The 19,524-nt window shown below is 59.9% G+C and overlaps 2 protein-coding genes across 14 annotated transcripts; both read left to right on the top strand.

Moving 5' to 3' along the window:
- Positions 1–815: 815 nt before the first annotated feature.
- On the top strand, positions 816–4,715 carry zfta (zinc finger translocation associated). 2 transcript variants are annotated; one of them, XM_088394135.1, is made up of 6 exons: positions 1,208–1,296; positions 1,670–1,886; positions 2,266–2,748; positions 2,883–3,230; positions 3,308–3,697; positions 3,975–4,715. In XM_088394135.1, exons 2-6 carry the CDS (start codon positions 1,862–1,864, stop codon positions 4,445–4,447), a joined length of 1,719 nt encoding a protein of 572 aa, XP_088250261.1. In that variant the 5' UTR covers positions 1,208–1,296; positions 1,670–1,861; the 3' UTR covers positions 4,448–4,715. The 2 variants fall into 2 exon arrangements, with proteins under 2 accessions (XP_088250253.1, XP_088250261.1); XM_088394127.1 differs by lacking the exon at positions 1,670–1,886 and having other exon boundaries at positions 816–1,296.
- A 2,162-nt stretch (positions 4,716–6,877) lies between these two features.
- spag17 (sperm associated antigen 17) lies at positions 6,878–19,225 on the top strand. Of its 12 annotated transcripts, none has more exons than XM_088376523.1 (47): positions 6,879–7,104; positions 7,545–7,685; positions 7,760–7,819; positions 7,899–8,027; positions 8,159–8,294; positions 8,795–9,004; positions 9,116–9,300; positions 9,381–9,533; positions 9,631–9,654; positions 9,800–9,854; positions 10,052–10,170; positions 10,283–10,471; positions 10,536–10,643; positions 10,742–10,892; positions 11,111–11,439; positions 11,536–11,700; positions 11,768–11,922; positions 11,997–12,109; positions 12,197–12,255; positions 12,326–12,571; positions 12,639–12,753; positions 12,852–12,941; positions 13,089–13,199; positions 13,344–13,420; positions 13,489–13,594; positions 13,678–13,962; positions 14,037–14,194; positions 14,260–14,523; positions 14,772–14,927; positions 15,065–15,183; positions 15,326–15,456; positions 15,521–15,654; positions 15,801–15,974; positions 16,035–16,142; positions 16,245–16,317; positions 16,388–16,478; positions 16,615–16,665; positions 16,745–16,838; positions 16,916–17,006; positions 17,087–17,363; positions 17,430–17,491; positions 17,555–17,667; positions 17,758–17,936; positions 18,003–18,063; positions 18,356–18,503; positions 18,582–18,755; positions 18,820–19,225. In XM_088376523.1, exons 1-47 carry the CDS (start codon positions 6,970–6,972, stop codon positions 18,846–18,848), a joined length of 6,333 nt encoding a protein of 2,110 aa, XP_088232649.1. In that variant the 5' UTR covers positions 6,879–6,969; the 3' UTR covers positions 18,849–19,225. The 12 variants fall into 12 exon arrangements, with proteins under 12 accessions (XP_088232632.1, XP_088232628.1, XP_088232596.1 ...); XM_088376548.1 differs by lacking the exon at positions 9,631–9,654 and having other exon boundaries at positions 6,880–7,104; positions 11,111–11,317; positions 11,402–11,439; XM_088376506.1 differs by having other exon boundaries at positions 6,878–7,104; positions 11,111–11,317; positions 11,402–11,439; ... (1 more) ...; positions 17,430–17,667; positions 18,356–18,755.
- Positions 19,226–19,524: the final 299 nt, after the last annotated feature.

Genomic DNA, 19,524 nt, shown 5'->3' with positions numbered 1-19,524 from the left:
CGTCTCGATGTTTTTGGGGGAAAATACGTACTAACAAATATAGTCATCAAACTAGAATTTCAGTCATGAATAGAATCCATGTAACGCGCGCCTACCTTTACAGCCAGCCCCTTTATGATTTTGTTTTGTTTTGTTTCAATGATAAAGTGTATACAATATAGGAATAAACACGATTATTTCCCATATTAAAAGGTGTGTGCCTAAAAAATTAGAATGAAAGAGAAATAAACGCGTGCATAAAATGAAATTTAGAATTTAAATATTACAATACGGGGTAAAAAAACCAACAACGTGTAAAATATATTCAAATGTGCTTATGTGTCAAATCCATCCATCCATCCATCTATCCATTTTGTGAACCTCACGAGGGACCGACCCTCAGTTTCCTATCTCAGCTGACTGGACACCCTGAAGCGGTTCCCAAGCAGCACAGAGAGTGACGAACAGAGAGTTTGCACTCCCACACGTGGCCACCTCCGGGCAATTTGGAGCGGTCAAGCAGCCTAGCTAGCACGCATGCTTTTGGAGCAAATTGGAGTACCCAGAGGAGACTCATGCGGGCACAGGGAGAACATGCAAACTTCACACATTCGCAGGCCTGCAACCGGCTCGGCCGACCCCCATGCCGCCCTGCCCTGCCCTGCCCTGCCCTGCCCTGCCCTGCCCTGCCCTGCCCTCTCTGTTGTCAACACGTGCAGTCTATCTGTGCGTAATGATACGAATACTAACGGCCGGTCGGGCGACCTGACAAACGTACGTGTGATGACGCAACAGTGCTCCAGGACTCTCGTGGACACGAGTACTGTCTCTTTAAATTTACCCAGGAGCCCCTTAAGGAGCCCCAGGGGCCCCTCGTCCGGCTCCCCACCCTTAAGACAAGCAAGAGCTTCAGAAATTCGCGACTGGAGGCCCACGCTCACGCCTTTGCTGCACCTTTTCCACGTCACGGGAGAGCCCCGATGAAAAGTTAACTTGTCAAGAGAGAGCGCGAGGGTGGGGGGCGGAGGGGGGGGGTAGGTTTACATTGACAGGGTCGGTCGCGCGCGCGCACGCACGCACACACGCACGCCTCGTCGGAGCTGCCGTGCGATGCCAGATGAGTGTCCCCAACGTGCTCATGCGCGCGTGACACGTCCCGGAACCGGAGCGAGCGCGGGATGGACGTCGCCGCCGACGCCGAGCTTCGGCGTTGCGAGCAAGCTCGGCCGGAGCCGCTCTCATTAACCGTACGCGGGGACGAGGAGGAGGAGGAGGAGGAGGAGGGAGAGGCGGCGCGCGGCCACGGCGACTGGGGAGGTGAGGTGACGTTGAGCAAAAGAGAAAGTCAATGTTACGCTTTTCATGTGTGTGTGGCTGCTGTCAAAGCCACGGCCATTGTCAGTGGCACAATACCAATAGCGCTTGGCCCCGAAAGTCTGTGTGGGCTCCTGTAAACAAAGGCTTAACAGCGCCACGGCGCGCGCGGACGTCCTCGTGTGGACAGTGGAGGCACTACAGGGGAAACATCTGAAGCTAACCGCTTAGCTTGAGCCCAGAACAAACAGTCATGTTTTCATCATCATTATATGAATGATAGTAACAACAAAGTTCAAGTCAAGTTAAAGTCCCAATGATCATCGTCGCTCACACACACATGCGGGTGTGGTGAAATGTGTCCTCTGCGTTGAAGCCATCCCCGTGTGATTTGGATCCATCCCCTGGGGGGGAGAGGGGAGCAGCAGCAGCGGCGGCGGCAGCGGCGGCAGCGGCAGCGGCGGCAGCGGCAGCAGCGGCAGCAGCGGTGGTGCCGCCGCGGCGCTCGGGCATCATTTGGTGATCCCCCAATTCCAACCCTTCATGCTGAGTGCCAAGCAGGGAGGCAATGGGTCTCATTTTTATAGTCTTTGGTATGACCCAAACAAACAAACAAACAAGCAAACAAACAAACAAACAAACAAACAATAATAGTAACAATCATTTACAGTATTTAAGAAAGAAGGGTTGTTTTTCGGGAAACCCCATCAGTGGACAGTAGAGGCACTACAGGGGAAAAGTCAGAAGCTAACCGGTTAGCTTGATCCCAGAAGAAACAGTCAGGTTTCATCATCATCATCATCATAATAAGAATGATATTAATAACAATGCGCGGCACACACATAAAGCCAAATTTGCTGTTGACCAGTGTTCCTTTTACAACATTGCATTATCAACTGGAAAATCCCTGAGCTCCACCCAGTGGAGAACATGACGCGAGAACATGAGCCCAAGCGTGTTGTGTCTTCTTAGCGGAAGACGCACTCGCCAACGGCCACGCCTCCCGAGACGAATCCGAGGAGGGCTCGGCGGGACCCGTCCGATCGCCGGGCACCAGCTACTGGAGCATCAGCGAGAGTCCCGACCGGCCCCCCATCCTGTCGCCGGCGCCCGGTCCGTCGTCGGGACGCAAAGTGCGGCGTGCGTCGCGCCCGGGCCTGAGCCGCATCCCGGGCCGCGACCACCGCCGCTACTACCACGAGTACTGGCGCAGCGAGTACCTGATGGACTTTGACCCGCTGCGCCACGGCATGATCTGCATGGTGTGCGGCAGCTCGCTGGCCACCCTCAAGCTGAGCACCATCAAACGCCACATCCGCCAGAAGCACCCCGACTCGCTGCTGTGGAGCGCCGCCGACAAGGAGGTCATCCGCTCGGGCTGGGAGAGCCACCTGAGCCTCTCCGCCCCGCCCGTCCAGACCTCACCTCGGGGGGAGCGAGAGGCCGACGCTGCCGGTGAGTGCGTGCGCAGGTTGCTCAACAAATGGCGTCAGGTGGTTCTTTTTTTTATTCGTTCGGTCGACGAAAATGCTAGAAATCCACACGTACACTATTGAAAAAGTAACATGATTGTTTTTGTCCCACCTGAGCCGCACCGGCCGAGTCCCAACTGCAACAGAGAAGGAACCTCTTTCCCCGGCCCGAGGCGGGAGACGCCGGCCATGCGGAAGACGAGGCGGCGGCGGCGGCGGCGGCGGCGGAGATCCGCACGCTGGAGTGCTACCTGAACGCGTCGCTGCACGCGTGGTTCCGCCAGGAGTTCCTGATGGAGTACGAGGCGGATGCGGGCCGGCTGCTGTGCATGCTGTGCGGCGGCCAGCTTCCCTCGCTGCACCTGGACCACATCAAGAGCCACGTGCTCCAGCGCCATCCCGACTCGCTGGTTTACACCTCCCAGCAGAAGCACTGCGTCCTGCAGGCCTGGGCCCAGGCGCACGGTGAGCGAGACCGCCTACCCGTTGGGCCAGGGGCCGGCACTTGTCGCCAATTGACTTCCCTCTATTGACCGTGACAGACGAGTCGGAGGGCTCGATCCAGTCGGAGGCCGACGACGGAGGCGAGCGGGACCCGTCGCCGTCCGGGGACGCCGGTCCGATCGGCCAAGACGGCGGCCCGGATGCCGTACGGCCGGGCCCCGCCCGCGTGGAGCGGCGGCGCCGCCGCGGCGCCTGCGGCGAATCGTGGCAGCTGCGCCTGGACTACCTGGTGGCGTACGGGCCCCGGGGCCGTCGGGTCTACTGCATGGTGTGCTCGCAGGTGCTGCGCGGGACCCAAGTACGCAGCTTCCGCCGCCACATCCAGCAACGCCATCCCCAGACGCTGAGCCTGAGCCAGGAGGAGCGGGAAGCCGCCGCCGCCGCCTGGACCAAAGAGTACTGTGCCGACGGCATCCTCGCACAAGACGGTATTCCCATTACCTGAGCGCAGAATACGTGTTGTACGTACATAGATACGGTGTATATAAGGCGGTTCTTTTGTTCAGATGATGTTACCTGCTTGACAGTTTCCACCGTCATCCTCAGATGTTAAGGGCCAGAAAACAATGATCTGCAAAAATGTCCAAAAAGTCAAGTGCTACAAACACTTTGCGTGTCCACAATGCGTTTATTGGCTTGATGTCCCTTTTTGTTGTTGGTTATTTTTTCCATCGAGGCTTATTGCACTTACTTCCCGGTCGGCAGAAATTAACACGAGCGATGCCGCCGCTGGTCCAACCACCGACGAAGCCCCGAACGACGACGGCTCCCCTGACACCAAACGCTCGGTGAAAGAAGAAGAAGAAGAGGAGAAGGGTGAGGATGGAGGAGTGAAGGACACAAGCAAGGACGCCGCCCCGCGCCACGGTCACTACCCGGGCAAGGACCAGCGGCGCAACTACCAGGTGCGCTGGCGCAGGGACTTCCTGATGGACTACGACTGCCGGCGGCACGGGCTGATCTGCATGGTGTGCGGCGCGGCGCTGGCCACGCTGAAAGTGAGCACCATCAAGCGCCACATCCAGCAGGTGCACGCGCACTCGCTGCGCTACGGAGACGCCGAGCGGCGCCGCGCCGCGCTGTCCTACGACCGCAACGCCAAAAGCTTTGTCCACGCCGACGACTGCTTCCTGTCCCGGGATCACGCCCGCACAGACACAGGGCACTTTGCCACTTAAGGGGGCGGGGGGGGGGGCGGCACGGGCTGCTCTTGTTTCAGCTTCCACAACAGATTGAGGGAACGCTCTTAAAAAGCTCCTCCAAAGGCCTTCCCAATGCATCTGGAAAAGTATGCGCAGCGCTTGCTTCACTACCCCACATGATGTTAGAGCTTTATCCAAAATGGAGTAAATACACCCTCCTTAAAATTCTGCACATATCTTGTAATTTTTTTAAAAAAGCTTTTTTGTTAATTTATTAAAAAATGTCAAAAAGTAGAAAATCACATTCAAAGGCTTCAGTCATGACCTTTATTTGGCTTTCTTTCCCCCCCTCCATATATATATATATATATATATATGTGTATGTGTATATATGTGTATATAGTTTGCTGTTTTTGGCGTGTGCGGCGTGCCATCCATCCACGCTCCACTTGCCTAGCTAACCGTTGAAATCAGCTCCAATTGCGGCATTGTGGATCAATTCAACTTTTTGGACCTCAGCGTGTCGTCAAGCTCGAACTTCGCCAACGACGCACGCGCATGGGCCATAATGACAATGGTGTTTGTTGGTGGACGCACGGGTTCCTGAGTTCCTCCTGCCGCTTAGCGGAAGAGCATCGACTTGTCCTGCCCGCCCGTCCGTCCGTCCGTCCGCCCGTCCATCCATCCATCCGTCTCTCCACAGCTCTGCCATCGAGAGATGTAGGAAGATACCAGTCGAACAAAATAGAAGAACCCGACAGTCCTCTGCCATATTTGTATTCATTTCCCATGAGTACACAGAGCAGATTGCACGTTGTTCCCTTCCTTCCCATTTTCTAATGATTATTTCTTATGAAATGACTGCCACGTGCCAAATGAACAGGTCTCTTGCTTTAGCAGCCAACGTTTCCAGCTGAAGCTCCGTTTCATCATTTGACCTTGAATGTATGCTAACGAGTGTATAGTTTGTGCTCTTGTTGCGTTTGCCACTTCTCCTCCGGCTTTGCTAACCACCCACCGGTTCAGCTTTGTATTCATGGAGGAACAACGTGAACACAGCACACGTTTAGGACGGACGTTCACGTTCACTTCCGCAGGTGCAACACATGCTGCCTGATGTGTTCTGATTGAGCAGTTCTGTTTATATCAACTAATAGAAAGAATTGTACGGATATGAGCATCGAAACGTACACGAGGTTGTCTCACCGAACAGAACATGTAGACATTGCTGTTGCTCTCGCGTCAATCCTTGGGTCAAACCAAACTACCTCAGCCATTTATTGGCCTGACTTTTGCACTATTATATAGACTGTATGCACCATTGCACAATTTTAACCAAATGCTGCTGCTCTTATTTCTTCCTTCCTTCTTATTTTTACTTTTTATGTTGTTGACTCGACTGTGATGTTTGTCTGTGGACCTAATTGGTCAAATATGTCTCGTCTCCACGGTGGGATAGTAGCAAACGCAATTTGGATCTCTTTGCATGTCTTGGCATGTGAAGACATTGACGATAAAGCAGACTTTGACCCATCCCGACTACCTATCTGACAGCTAGCTAAAAGTTCCGCTTCAAAGAGTCAGTTAAACAGAGAGTCTTTTTTACAGTGGCAATCGTTTTATTCTCGGGATGGAGCTCACGGGCCCGTCCGTCGTGATGGCCAACACGGAAAGAAAGGTAGGTGAGGTGACTTGAGCGGAGGGAGGTCTTGGTGCGTTCCTTGGCCTCGTCCCCTCAGCTTGTGGCTGCAACATAAACGGGACGAAAAGAGCAGGTCGCCAATGAGTGCAGTTCCACAAAGCGTCACTAGCTGCTGCTGCTGCTGCTGCTGCTGCTGCTGCTGCTGCTGCTGGTGGTGGTGGTGCTGCTGCTGCTGCTGCTGCTGCTGCTGCTGCTGCTGCTGCTGCTGCTGCTGCTAAAAGCACTTTGCGTCAAAAATGGTCGGGAACTCCTTTGCTTTCTCTGTGCGGAACTTCCGACATACCTCTAATTTCCTCCAGGTCGCTGCACAGCTTCTGGGCCAGACCCTCCGGGCAGGTCCATAAAGTACTCGAAGGCCTTGAATTGTTGCTCATCCAGGTTTTTCAGCAGTCTCCACAGCAGCCCCGTGCTCTGGGCATTCAGAGGAATGCTGTCCGCTCGACCCTGAAAGCAAATGGACCACCTTGATATTGGAAAACCACTCATTTAGAAGTGCTTAAACAATATCGGGGAGAGCGTGGTCATTTGTGCAGCAGGTTTTCCAGAAAAGCATAGAAGTTGGTCAGGTGACCACCTCTTTTCGAAGGGCCATCCGTTTCACTCATCCTGCGGAGAAGACACATGGCTTGAGAGGTACGCACATAAGTTCAAAAAGCATTTTTTGCCTGTCACAGCAGCTGCTTTGGGTGTTGAACGTGTTTCAATCAAAGACGCTCTACTGCTGTCTCGTGGACGCGCGCGCGCGCTTGGTTGTCCTGGCAACACGGACGCCGAGAAGACCCCACCCACGCGGTCGAGTTCGTTGCAGATCGGATTTCTTGTCCCGCCAGGCAGGCAGGCAGGCAGGCAGGCACTCATGGCCCCCAAGGCTGCCAAGAAAGGCGCCGCAGCGAAGAAGACGGCGGCCGCCGCCGCTGCCGCCGCCGCCGCCGCGCAGGGCTCGGAAGTCCAGACTTGGGAGAGCGAGCTCGCCAATGCACTTTTTCACGAGGTTTGTATGAAACGGCAAACAACAAGGAATTTGGCCATTCGGGTGCATCGGAATACGTTCAGTGCATGTCGAAACGTAACACTTGTCTACTTGGGGCCCAGAAACACAGCAAGCAAGTTCGGAGGCTTCAATCGAAGGGAAAAAGAACGAAACATTCAAAATGGGGGAAAGCTACTTTAAAGAAGCCCAAAACTATTTGTGTGAAAAATGGCATCTGCGTGGGTTGACTTGCTTTGAAGTTGGCTCAACTGTGTTGAAGAACTTTTGATGTGCGCATGATTCCCAGAGTGAACGTGGAGACAGACGTAAACAACGAATTGCACTTTTTTTCAAAGTGGCATCGCAATGATAAGCTAATCAGAATGGAGCGAGCGCGAGCGCGAGCGCGTGACCTTTCCGCCGGCGTAACCGCGCGCGCGCGCGCGCTGTGGCGGCGACAGGACCACTGGCAAGCGTGCGTGTGCGTGCTGGTGGGCCGAGGTCCGCGCGACGAGGAGCTGATCCGGACGCTGGCTCGGGCCGTGCGGCAACCGCAACGCAAGCTCTTTAGTTCGCTGTCGTGGGAGGACACCGAGGCGAAGGTAGCTCGCCGGTGCATGGTTGAGTCTCTCCGTCCTATTTGTGTGTGTTGAACGACGCAAATGTCCTTGAGCAGATTCGCGAGTACGGGAACCCCAAAGCAAAGAAACGAGACGCTTTTCCTCAGTTCTACGAGGTTTGCCACCGGGACCGCCGCCGCCGCCGCCGCCACGCCCGACTCCCGCGCCTCTCCGGACGTTTGCCAATGTCCGCAGGTGACGGAGCCCGCCAGGGAGCTGCTGGAGGCCCGAGAGGAGATCCCCGCCCAGCTCATGGCGCAAGTCGTCAAGTTCATGCTGCTGCAGATCAAGGAGAGCGACCAGCAGAGGCGAAAGGCTGAGCAAGTGAGAGACGTGGACAAAACCATGAGCTGGATGCCCGTCCGGCCGTCCGTCCGTCCGCCGCCCGCCCGCCCGCGCTCGCTCTTTCTGACCCACCCAAACCGCTTGCCCTTGTTGGCCGCTTCCGTCTCAAGGCCAAAGCAGCTGCTCCTGTCGCCAAACAAAAACCGGGACCCAAAGGCAAAGACAAAAAGCCAAAGGACGAGCCGGCCCTCAAACCCAAAACAAAACTCAAGCGCAGGGATGATGTGGAGCCGCCCAAGTACATAAGTAAGCCACCGACCGCCATGATGACGACGACGACTGTTGACATGCTACCCTTGCTCTTTGCTGTTTGGGGTTGCCCGGCGATGCCCGCCAGGGCGGCGGCAAAACACTGCTTTTGTCGCAACGACACGTAGTTCCTCGGCACCGGAACGCCAACAGAAAAGCGTGACTCTTGTCCGAATGCAACTGCGGCGGCGGCAAAGTGCTACTTTTGTCCAAGCTTTGCGCCAACATAGTTCCTTGGCACCGAGATGCCGTATTGATCCTTTTTTGGACATTTTGGCACTTGTATTCTTGCAACCGTATGCGCTGCTGAGACAAGTACATTTCCCCGCGGTGGTGGGACGAACAAAGTTCTATCATCGTCATCATCATCATCACCATTTGGTCGATAATAGAGAATGGACGGTGCCCCGGAAAGCGAGAAAGTTGCAAAGCGACGCACGCTCAGCATTGACACGTGTGTTTTTTTGGTTTGGTTTTTTGCTCGTGCGGCGGCAAAGACGACGAGCCGAGCGACGGGCCTCAACACTACGTGCTGCTGCTGGGCTTCCACCAGCCTCAGCTGGTGGGGACGCTGGACGGCGCCGGCGTGCACGTGGCCAACGTCATCAGGCTGAGCGCCGCCGCCGCCGCTGCTGCCGACGCCGCTGCTGCCGCCGCTGCCGCCGCCGCCGCGCCCCCTGACCAGGTGGATGAGGAAACGGCCGACGGTGAGCTCCCAAAGCGTGCGCCTTTGTCCTTCTGGACGGCCTGAGAGGAGCGGAAGCGCACCAATGACGGTAAAGCGCAAATTGCAAGCGCTTTCATTTGCTTTCCGGCAGCGGATGACATTGCCGCCCGAGAGGCCAGGGCGGCGCAGGCCAAGGTGCTGGACCGCTTCTGGGGAGCCCTGAGACACGTTTTGGACAACGGGGGACCCAACTCCAGACTCCACGACGTGGCTCAGCTGGAATACGCTGTCCCGGATTCGTTGATGCCCTTTGACCCGCAGGATCCGGAGGCTGCGGTGCGTGGCCGCCTGCCGGATAGGATGTGCCTGCCCATTGGCCGGCCCGTGTCTTAACGCTCACGTCCGTCTGCTGGCAGATGGCGGCGGCGACCCAAATGTTTGACGGCGTGTCCAATCTCATCTACGACTGTCTGGAGTGGCGCAGGCAGCACCGGCACTACTTGGACAGCGCCAACTTCATCCGTGTGCCCTCGGTGGTTTGGGGCCAGGACGCGCCGCCGCCTGCCGAGGTAGACTGACGGACGGACGCCTTCTGAAATGTTCATTTCAAGGACTCCCATTTGTGAGCAGATTATTGTCCGATCCCATGTTTTGTTGCTTTGTCAGTCCAAGCCGGCCACTGGCCTTCAGGTGAGATGGACTCAAATGAGGGAGGGAGGCAAGGGAGGTAGGGAGGGAGGGAGGGAGGGAGGGAGGGGGGCACTGTTGGCTTGTAAAAAGCTGCTTGCTTCAACCTCGGTTCCCTGGGCCTGACTTTTGTGGTGTTTCCTGCCAGACTACAGCTTCTGTGTCCCCTCGTTCCAAGAAGTCGGGGCGGCCGCCAGCCCCGAGTGAGTAAGCGCCTCTCTCCCTCCCTCCCTCCCTCCCTCCCTCCCTTCCTCCCTCCCTCCCTCCCTCCCTCCCTCCCTCCCTCCCTCCCTCCCTCCCTCCCTCCCTCCCTCCCTCCCTCCCTCCCTCCCTCCCTCCAGCGTCACTTTGGTAGCAGGCAGGCATGCAAGCTAAGCCGGCGCTCCTTCTTGGCAAACAGAAAAGCCACCCTCATCCCTGACCACCGACGTGGACATGAGTCACTACGCGGGCCTGGTGGAGCAGGTCCCAGCCGAGGCCTGCTCGGTGGCGCTCGTCTTGCACTGCATGCTGGAGCAGGTTTGCGCGTCCTTGGACGTCGGGAGCGCCACCGTGCCGCCGCCGTGCCGTGCCGTGCCGGCGCCGGCCTTTGGGTCCCTCCAATCATCCCTGCTCCTTTGCGTGCGTGCAGGTGGCTGTGTCGAGCGAGCAGGCGCCGCAGGCGCCCGACGACGGCGAGCCTCAGACGGCTCTCGACTTGGACCGTCACGCGCTGGGCCGAATGCTGCACAAGGTCCTGCCTCAGGTCCACGCGGAGGACGAGAGGAGGGACTTGCTGTGTAGTTTGTTGAGCGCGGTGGAGCGAGAAGAGGACAAGCAGGTAGGTGCGTGAAGGCCTAGCACCTTTCTTTGTCACCTTGTCACTCGGCTGCTGGCCGTCGCAGATGCTTAAGGAAGAGTTTGGCGCCGAGGAGACGCCCAGGAGGCGCCAGCAGCAGCCCGTCATCGTCCGCCACCACGACGAAAGGGCGCGCCGCTTCGTTGGCGTAACTGTGAGTTAAGCGCATCATCAGATGCGCGCTGTCCATGCTTGGCGCCTCTGCGTCGGAAAGGCAACGGCCCTCGTCTGTCGCTCTCTTCCCCGACCGAGGCCACTCCGAGTTTGGATCCGGCCCAGGAGGAGGCGTCCGTGATGAGGCGCTCGCCGGCGTGGCAGCTCATCAACTCTGTGGCTCGGCGGCGTTGCGACGCCTCGTGTTGGAGGGTGGTCAAGCAACAGCTCCAGCGCCAGTGCACCGGAGGTGGCCGCCGCTGTTTTGATGTGCTTTTTGTTCCATTGGGTCAAGCTGAGCCCTTGCCCTTTCTCTTGCCCTTGCCCTGGCCCTTGCCCTTGCCCTGGCCCTTGCCCTTGCCCTTGCCCTTGCCCTTGCTCTTGCCCTTGCCCTTGCCCTTGCCCTGGCCCTGGCCCTTGCCCTTGCCCTTGCCCTTGCCCTTGCCCTTGCCTTTGCCTTTGCCGCAGATGAGGTGTCGTGGCCCCAGGCGGAGCGCTTCTTTCAGCGCAGCGTGCTGGAGAGCATGCTGCTGAGCCAGGTGGACGAGGACGGCGTCCTGGGAAAAGACTGCAGAGCTTTGGGAATGGCGCATCAGGCCAAGAAGCAGCCCGTCATCCCCTGGGATGACCCGCTGTCCTTTGCAAAGCACAAGTTTAGCAACCTGCGCAAGAAATGTCCGCCGCCGCCGCCGCCCCTCAAACCTTTTTCCCTTTGCGCCGGCAGACGCGCTCATCCTCCCCTCCTTGTCTCTGCTGCAGGCCCCACGTTTCTCCAGGAAGAGGCGCCCTCATCGGAGGTGTTTCTTCTTTCTTTCTTGCTTCTGTTCCGTTCTTCTTGTCTTTTTCAATTGTGCCTGCCTGCCTGCCTGCCTGCCTGCCTCCCTCCCACGCAGCAGATCAGCGAGCGGGAAAGCGCCAAGCGGGAAAGCGCCAAGCGGGAAAGCGCCAAGCGGGAAAGCGCCCAGCGGCTCGACCTGCGCGACATTCAGAGCTGCCGGCGGAGGTGCCTCCGGGACTGGGACTACGTGGAACGCCACGAGGCGGGCATCTTCCCGCAGGTGAGCTCTCTCCCTCCCTCTCTCTCTCTCTCTCTCTCTCTGACGCTCGGCGCCGTGCTGGCCGCAGGTCCTCCACTCAGCTGCCCAGCAGTATCGCTGTCTGGACACGCACAGAGGAAGTCACAATAACGTCCTCTACATCTTCTGCCACAATCCCATGAGTCCCGATCGCTTGTGCAAGGAGTTCTGGGATGTGGCCATTCACACCGACGTCAAGTTCCGGTAAGAGCGAGCCTGCCCCCGCCCCACCCGTTGTTTGGCTGGCCGCGCGACGTCTCTCGTGCTGCTCTTTCAAGGACTTATTTGGAGCACGTGGCAGACACCATTGCAGACTGGCTCAAGAAGGAGGAGCTGAAGAAACAGTTGTCGGGGAGTGACCGCACGATTTCTGCGGCGCAAGCTTCAGAAAGTATACGGCCCAGCTTCGCCATTTGGTGGGGGGGGCTGATAGCTTCGGTCTTCCGGGACTTGAAAAAAAAAACTCAAAACTTTGCAGGTTTGCCAGAGGAAGACGACGAATCCCGGGAGCAATTTGTCACCGGAAGCTCACTCAAGGTGTGCGGCGGCGGCGGCGGCGGCGCATTGGAGACGCCCCAGGCTCTGAAATGTCGTTGACATTTGGCAGGCGGCCAAGCTGGAGGAGGACAAGCTGAAGGAAGAGGAAGGCAAGAAAGGCAAGAAGCCGGCCAAGGCGGCCGCGGGCAAGAAGCAGCAGCCGGCGGAGAACGCCAAGTCCACCGAGACCAAGAAGAGCGACAAATTGGCGGCGGGCAAGAGCAAAGCGGCGACCAGCAGCTCCGCGGCCGCTGCCGCCGCCTCCGACGCGGCGCCACCCAGCAAAGCGGACGACAAAGAGGAGGCCGGCGGCAGCGTAGGGGACGCTACCGGACGGGGGAGGCCAAACGCTCGCCGTCTTGACCTCTGCGCCTCTCCTTTAGGGATTCGCCGGCTTCCACATGGACGGAATGCTGGTCCACCTGTCAGGGTCTCTCCAGTACCTCTTCCCTGCGGCCGGGGGGCACATTACCGTGGAGACCATCAGCTACGTGGAGGGTAAAGTCACGTCACCTACCGTGGAGACGGTGGGCTACGTGGAGGGTAAAGTCGCTCGCGCCTTTCTCGGCGTTTGACGGTGTCCCCCGCGACGGCAGGTTCCAGCATGCTGAAAGTGGCCGTGAGCAAAGACGGCCACCGCTTGTACACGCACGTAGACCGAGCGCTCACGGGAAATGGCGCCAAAGGTGAAGAACCTTGAGAGCTTTGCTTGTTTGCCGCTTTCCGCTGCCGCGCTGACCTCTCGTTCGCTGGCTGGCTGGCTGGCTGGCTGGCTGGCTGGCTGGCTGGCTGGCTGGCTGGCTGGCTGGCTGGCTGGCTCGCTACTCCAAAAGAGCATCCGGTCAGGACGGCCGCGGCCCCCAGGCGCTCCTTCTCGGCCCTGCTGGACAGCGGCGTCCGGCTGGCTTACACCTTTGAGGGACCGGCAAAGGACAAAGGCAAAGGTGGGTTTGTGAGCTTGCCGCCGGCTGTCATCGGCACGACACCCGTGCCCTTCCGTTATCAGGAGTATTTCCAAAATGCCTCGGATGGCCAATAAACAAAGGGCCGCCGCCGCCGCCGCCGCCGCCGCCGCCGCTCCTTGGCAGCCTCGGACGGGAGCCTCAAGGAACCGGAGAAAGAGTCGACGGGAGAGGGGCCGACGGCCAAGAGCGATGGCGCCGAGGTGCAGGTCTTTGCAATGTGCGGCGGCGGCCCGTGGAGCCGTAGACGTGATTGTGCGCTTCTTGGCAGCCGCGCGACAGCCCGTCGTCGCAGACGTGCCCTCCCCCGAGGCCAGTGGCCAGCCTCAGCTTGTCCATCCCCAGTGGCCTACTTGTGCAGTTCATGCGCCAAGACGGTGGGTGACGGTGGTGGGCCTGTGCTTGTTTTTCCCTCCGCAACGTACGTGCGGCCCATGACCACACCTCCGCGTGTCCTCAGGGGAGCAGAGCGCGCTGGTGCGGCTGAGTTTTCACGCCACGGGTCGCCGCGGCCCCGCTCTGGCCAAGGAGGCGTCCCGCACCGTGACGGCCCAGGGAACCGTCATCCGATACATGAGGGACGGCTCCAGCCAGGTGAGCGCGCCTGCCGTGCCGCGCCTCTCCTCGGCCACTCAGCTTTTGGTGACATTGGCGCGCCAGGTGCTCTTTGCGGACGGCACGGTCAGCTCCAGCCTGGATTCCGGCCCGGTGTGGGTACCTGAGGTGGAAGAAGACCCGACGGATGGCAAGAAAGAGCCGCGCTGAACTCCATCAAGCCTCTGCGTCTTCGACACCTTCTATCTGCTTGCGTGCTTCCAGAGCAAAACCCCGAGAGCCAGCTGGCGTCTCCTCCTCGAGGCTATTGGGCAACGACCACGCCCTGCGGCACTCGCATCTGCACCGTGGGTAGCACGCACGAGCGGAGTCCCGCCTGCGCTCTGCTGAGCTACGTGACCTCCGACCCGGTCACTCACGAGGTGAGCCGCCCGCCGGTGCCACCCGGACGAGCGACATTGGCTCCCTGCCCTCGCCTTCCTTCCAGGTGATGCAGAGCCGCGAAGATCTGGTGGTGACGGTGAAGCGGCCGGACGGATCGGTGAGCGTCGATCACGCGGACGGAACCAGAATCACCACCTTCTATCGGGACAGGCCTGGAAGCGCAGCTGAGGAGGGAGGGAGAGAGAAGGTGGTGGCGGTGGAGAACGAGGCCTGCGCCACCGTCTTGATGTACCCCGAACGACACCTGGCGGAAATCTGGTTGGCGGACGGCACCGTGGTCACCGCCGATAACCAGGGAGCTTATCAGGTGGGCCGCCGTGCGCTGGCTGGCTGGCTGGCTGGCTGGCTGGCTGGCTGGCTGGCCGGCTGGCTGGCTGGCTGGCCGGCCAGCTGGCTGGCTGGCTGGCTGGCCGGCCGGCTGGCCGGCTGGCTGGCTGGCTGGCAGGCTGGCGGTGCGCGTCGCGCGTGGTGACGGGCGTCGCGATGCGCGTCGCGCTGCCTCCCTCCGTTTGTCCGTCCTCGTGAACGCCTAAAAAAGAGGTTTGGGGTCACAAGGTGGTCCCGTCCAGCATGGGACTCCTGCGCATCCAAAGCGACGGCAAGTGCGTCTACTCCGGCGGAGCGCTCCGGGACGGCCGCCCCGCCTACACCATGAGTCACACCGACAAAGTGGCCTGCGACGTCACAGACGCGGATGGAAACCACTTTCAGGCCAGTTGCGGATGTCGACATGCTGTCGTGCGCCCGGCGTGTTCTGCCGAGAACAACTCCGCTCTCGACACACAGCCCCCAGCCTGCCCGCTCACGGAAAGAATTGAAGGCGCCACTGTACATTGCGCTCTCTTCAGGTGTCGCAAGACGGCCAGGTGAGCGTGCGCACTGTTGGCCCAGCCCCAAGGATGCTGCAAGAGGACGACGAAGACCAGGACAAAGATGGGATGGGGGAGCCCCGAGACCACTCTCCCAGGTGACACACACACACACACTCACACACACACACGCGCGCACGGTGTCAGAAGGAGCTTTCACACGGCCCCAAGCGCCCGCAAGCAGTTTTTCCCGCCGGCCAAGTTCTCGGCACTTAACCCTTGGCTGGTCTTTGAGCGCAGGCTGTTCCTGGTGCACGAGGACGGTTCCGGTTCGGAGCTCCTGAGTAGCCGAGCCGTGTCGGAGCTGCTGAAGCGGGCCCGCTCGGACCCCGCCGCGGCCGTGCTGAAGGACCCGCTGCCGGACTCGCCAGGTGAGCGTGCCTATGTCCCGCCGAGGCGCGACCTTGCTACGGAAAGGTGTCTGCGCTCCTCCAGGTGAGTTTGGCATCACCGTCCTGAAACCCGGCACGGAAAACGTGCGCTCCAAGTGGGTGCACGTCAAGCTGGACCCCAACGCCATACATCAGAGCCTTCGGAACCGCAGCGGGCGGGATTGCGCCCCGTTTGAGGTACGCTAGGTGACGCCCCCGCTCGTGCAGGTTTCCGCTCGCTCGTGCAGGTTGCTGCCGCCCTTACTCGTGGGAACGCAGCCGCTGACTTGACACCCTAAGCCACCCCCCTTAACACATCCCACCCGCCGCCGCCGCCGTCGCAGACGACTCACAGTCCTCCGTTCGGGAGCACCGCAGGACAGGGACCCGGCCTGAAAAAGCTCGGCGGCGGCGGCGGCGGCGTCCTCAGCTGCCCCAAAGTCCTGGAGATAAGGGAAGTTCAGCAGCACAGGGCCTTCGGTCGACAGCTCCGAGACACGGTGGACACGCGGCTGAAGGCGAGTACCGACCACACGCCACTCGTGATCAGACAAAGGAACGCCGGCTTCTCCCGGCAGGAATACATCGAGACTTTGATGGAGAAGGCGCGCTGGTCGGCCGACGTGACGCTCAAGGAGCCTCGCGGCGAGGTGGAACGAGCCCACGCCGGGCTCCTGCTCAGTCAGGTGCCGGCGCTCTCCGCCGACGAGCCAAGACGTGAACCGAGCGCTGCTCGGGATGCCGTCTTCCTCTGCAAAGTGTGCTAATGACTCCGAGTTCTTCTCAAGTCCCTCGCAGAGGAGCCGGCGCACCGAGAACAAGCCAAAGGCGGCGCCGCCGCCGCCGCACAGAGGAGTCCAGGTAAAGGCAGTCGCTCATCACGGCCCGAGCCCACGATCCTTTGTCCCATTTGCCGCTCGTCTGTCCGCAGGGGACATCGGCGTTCTGTACGGCCGGGCGGTGCACGCCGCACTCGAGCCGTCGGGCCGCGCGGAGGATCCCGCCGTGCCGGCCGGCGCCGGGTAAAGGCCGCCGCCGCCGTGTCGCTCGACCCGCCGACTGGCTCAAGCATCTCATCCCTCCCTCCCTCCCTCCCTCCCTCCCTCCCTCCCTCCCTCCCTCCCTCCCTCCCTCCCTCTCCCGTCCGTCTTCTCGCAGCCGCACCCAGCTCCGGGAGTCAAAGTGGACGGACACGCTGGAGCAGTACAGGTGGGCGGGCTCGGCCCGTGGCGCTTTGCCCCGAGAGAAAGGTGGCAAAACTCCATCCGCCCCTCTGTGCGTCCCGTAGACAGGAGCTGCTTGAAGTGAAGGCCCGTGTCGATGCGCTGAGGAAGAGGATCATCGTGCCCTACTTTCACCCCGAAAACGACTCCTTGCGCCAGGAAAGCGTTAACCTCTGTTCCCGTCCAAATGGTTTGCCCGTACCACCCCTTGACTCTCTCGTGCTCTTCTTCTACAGACTCATTGTCCCGACTCCCAGAGGCCAAATTTGAGCGTGCCCGCCACCGAGTCGGACGACACGGACGACGCCGACGCCCATTTGTCGGCCCGTAAGCGTACGGGCCGACAAATGGGAAACGAGTCGGGCTCACGAAACCACTTTGTCTATGTGTTGCCTTTTGCCGCGTAGACGACGACGACGACGACGACAACAAAGCGGCACAGCCCTCGGAGCCGGCGTGGCCCTTGGAGCCAGTGTGGCCTTTGGCCTTGGAGCCAGTGTGGTCTTTGGAGCCGCCCTTGGAGCTGGCCTTGGAGCCGGCCTTGGATCCGGCGCGACCCTTGGAGCCGCCGTGGCCCTTGGAGCCAGTGCGGCCTTTGGAGCCGGCCTTGGAGCCGGCGCGACCCTCGGAGCCGGCGCGACCCTTGGAGCAGGCGCGGCCCTTGGAGCCTTCTTATCCTGCCAGGTTTGCCAGTCGCGCAGTCGGCCGACATAGTCAGCGGACGTTAACGGGCGCGGCCCTCTGTTTCAGTCACGCGGCGGTGGCAGCGAGGAGCAGCAGGACGTTCGGCGCCGCACCCGCCACCGCACCAGGTGCGCAATCCCGCCTAGTTCAGCTGAACGCGGCTGATGCGTATGCCCCACCTGGCCCCGCAGCCGTCCGTCCCAGGTCGGTCCAGGTGAATGCGAGCGGGCAGCCCAGGCGGAGCGGCGTCAGACTGCCGCCTTCCATTGTCAGCTGCAAAGCCTGCAGCGTCCCCAATCATCACGTAAGGCCGGTCGAGACTCGGCTGCCTGGCTCAGGCCGGCGTTTTGCCTGGCTAACGTCGACCGGGAGCGCTCTGTTCTTTCCATGCCAGTTCCGCCGCGTGGAGGAGCCCGTGCGGCGCAGGTGTCGCACCGTTTCGCTGGCCGACCCCAAAGTCATCAGCAGAGGCTTTGAGCTGCGGCCGTCCAGAGTTGACTTTGGCCCGCTGAGGGACGGCACGTCCTCCGTGGTCACGGTGGTCATGAAGAACGTGGGCGTCGACACCTGCAGGTGAGCGCGGGAGGCGGCAAAGGACCCGCAAAGGGCGTCACCTCTGCCGCTCGCCTTCTCTTCCAGGTTCCACGTCAAGCAGCCTCCGGTCTCCACGGGCCTCCGCGTCAAGTACCAGCCGGGACCCGTAAGCGCTCAGGCGAGCCGTCGCAAACGCAAACCCGAAGCGCAGACGCCCAAAGCGCAGACGCCCGAAGCGCAAACGGTCGAAGCGCAACGGCCCGAAGCGCAAACGGCCGAAGCGCAACGGCCCGAAGCGCAAACGCCCGAAGCGCAACGGCCCGAAGCGCAAACGGCCCGAAGCGCAACGGCCCGAAGCGCAAACGGCCCGAAGCGCAAACGGCCGAAGCGCAAACGGCCGAAGCGCAAACGGCCCGAAGCGCAACCGCCTGCCCCAAGCGCTCCGTGTGTTTGCCCAGGTGCCGGCGGGTTTGCAAGTTGAACTGGACGTCGAACTGTACGCCATGTGCGAGGCGCACGAGCTGGACGGGAATCCCACCAAGTACATCTCCCAGGACATCATCATCCCCACAGAGACCGACATCTTCTACCTCCCCGTCACGGCCAATATCCTTCAAAGGCACGTGTCGCCGTGGTCTGGACCGAGGCAGCCTTGCGGCGAGATCCTTGACGCACATGGCGTAGCCGTTCTTCCTGAGGCCTTCTACGACATTTGGTTGAGAGAGCGCTCCGGTCGCGACAGCGGGATCCGCGCCAGGGGGCCCAGACAGGCCCGCAGCCTCCCGGCGTGCCAGCGCCTGGGCCAGAACCCGCCGCAACGCGGCTCCCAGGAGCCTGCCGCCGCCGCTGCCTTCTCTGGTACGCACGCGTGCAGAAAGTTGAGCACAATGTTTTCTTCTTCTTCTTCTTTTTCTTTGTACAGGGCACCATAAACGCACAGCTAGTCTTTGAAGAGCAGCCAGCAAGCTGAACGTCACCCACGCATGCACACACAATAAAGCAGTGGTCGTTGCTTCCATTCCATTCCATTCCATTCCATTCCATTCCATTCCATTCCATTCTTGGCTCTCTGTTACCGTCACGTTTGTGTGGGCGCGTTCTCAAATGTTCTTTTTGAAACTCAATATGACAAATCTTTTGGTTGAAGTCAACAAGAGAGTAACTGAGTTACTTTTGAAATGAAGTGACGAGTCACTCGGTTTCATTCCCTAGCACAACACTGACCATCGGCGCTATCTGATATGATTCATGGTGTGATTTGCTTTTCAAAAAAACGCTTCGATTGACCGTTTTTATTCTTTACTTCAAATAAATCGTATTTCCTCAAGGACAGGAGAAGGGGTCAATTTGTCGATAGAACTACTGAGCCATTCTTTCGTTCCGCTCCGCATGCACAGCGCGCGCGCGCGCGCACGCTCGCTCCGGGGTGTCACGCGCCTCCGTGTTTGGCGCGCCGATGACGTCAGAGAAAGGTGCAAAAGCGGCGCTGTCTGTCATCTTCGGCGTCGCCGCTTGTGCGTGCGCCGTATGCAGTCTTGTCTGTCAGGTTCGCGTCCCCCGCTTTTGGCTCAGCGTCGCCGCAGAAGGGTGCCGCCGCCGCCGCCGCCGCAGCGTGACTCTTTTTGTT

This window comes from Syngnathus floridae, chromosome 1 (assembly GCF_059516105.1).
Source record: "Syngnathus floridae isolate MCC-2025c chromosome 1, RoL_Sflo_1.0, whole genome shotgun sequence".
NCBI lineage: Eukaryota > Metazoa > Chordata > Actinopteri > Syngnathiformes > Syngnathidae > Syngnathus > Syngnathus floridae.
This window is presented reverse-complemented; position numbering and strand designations above follow the sequence as displayed.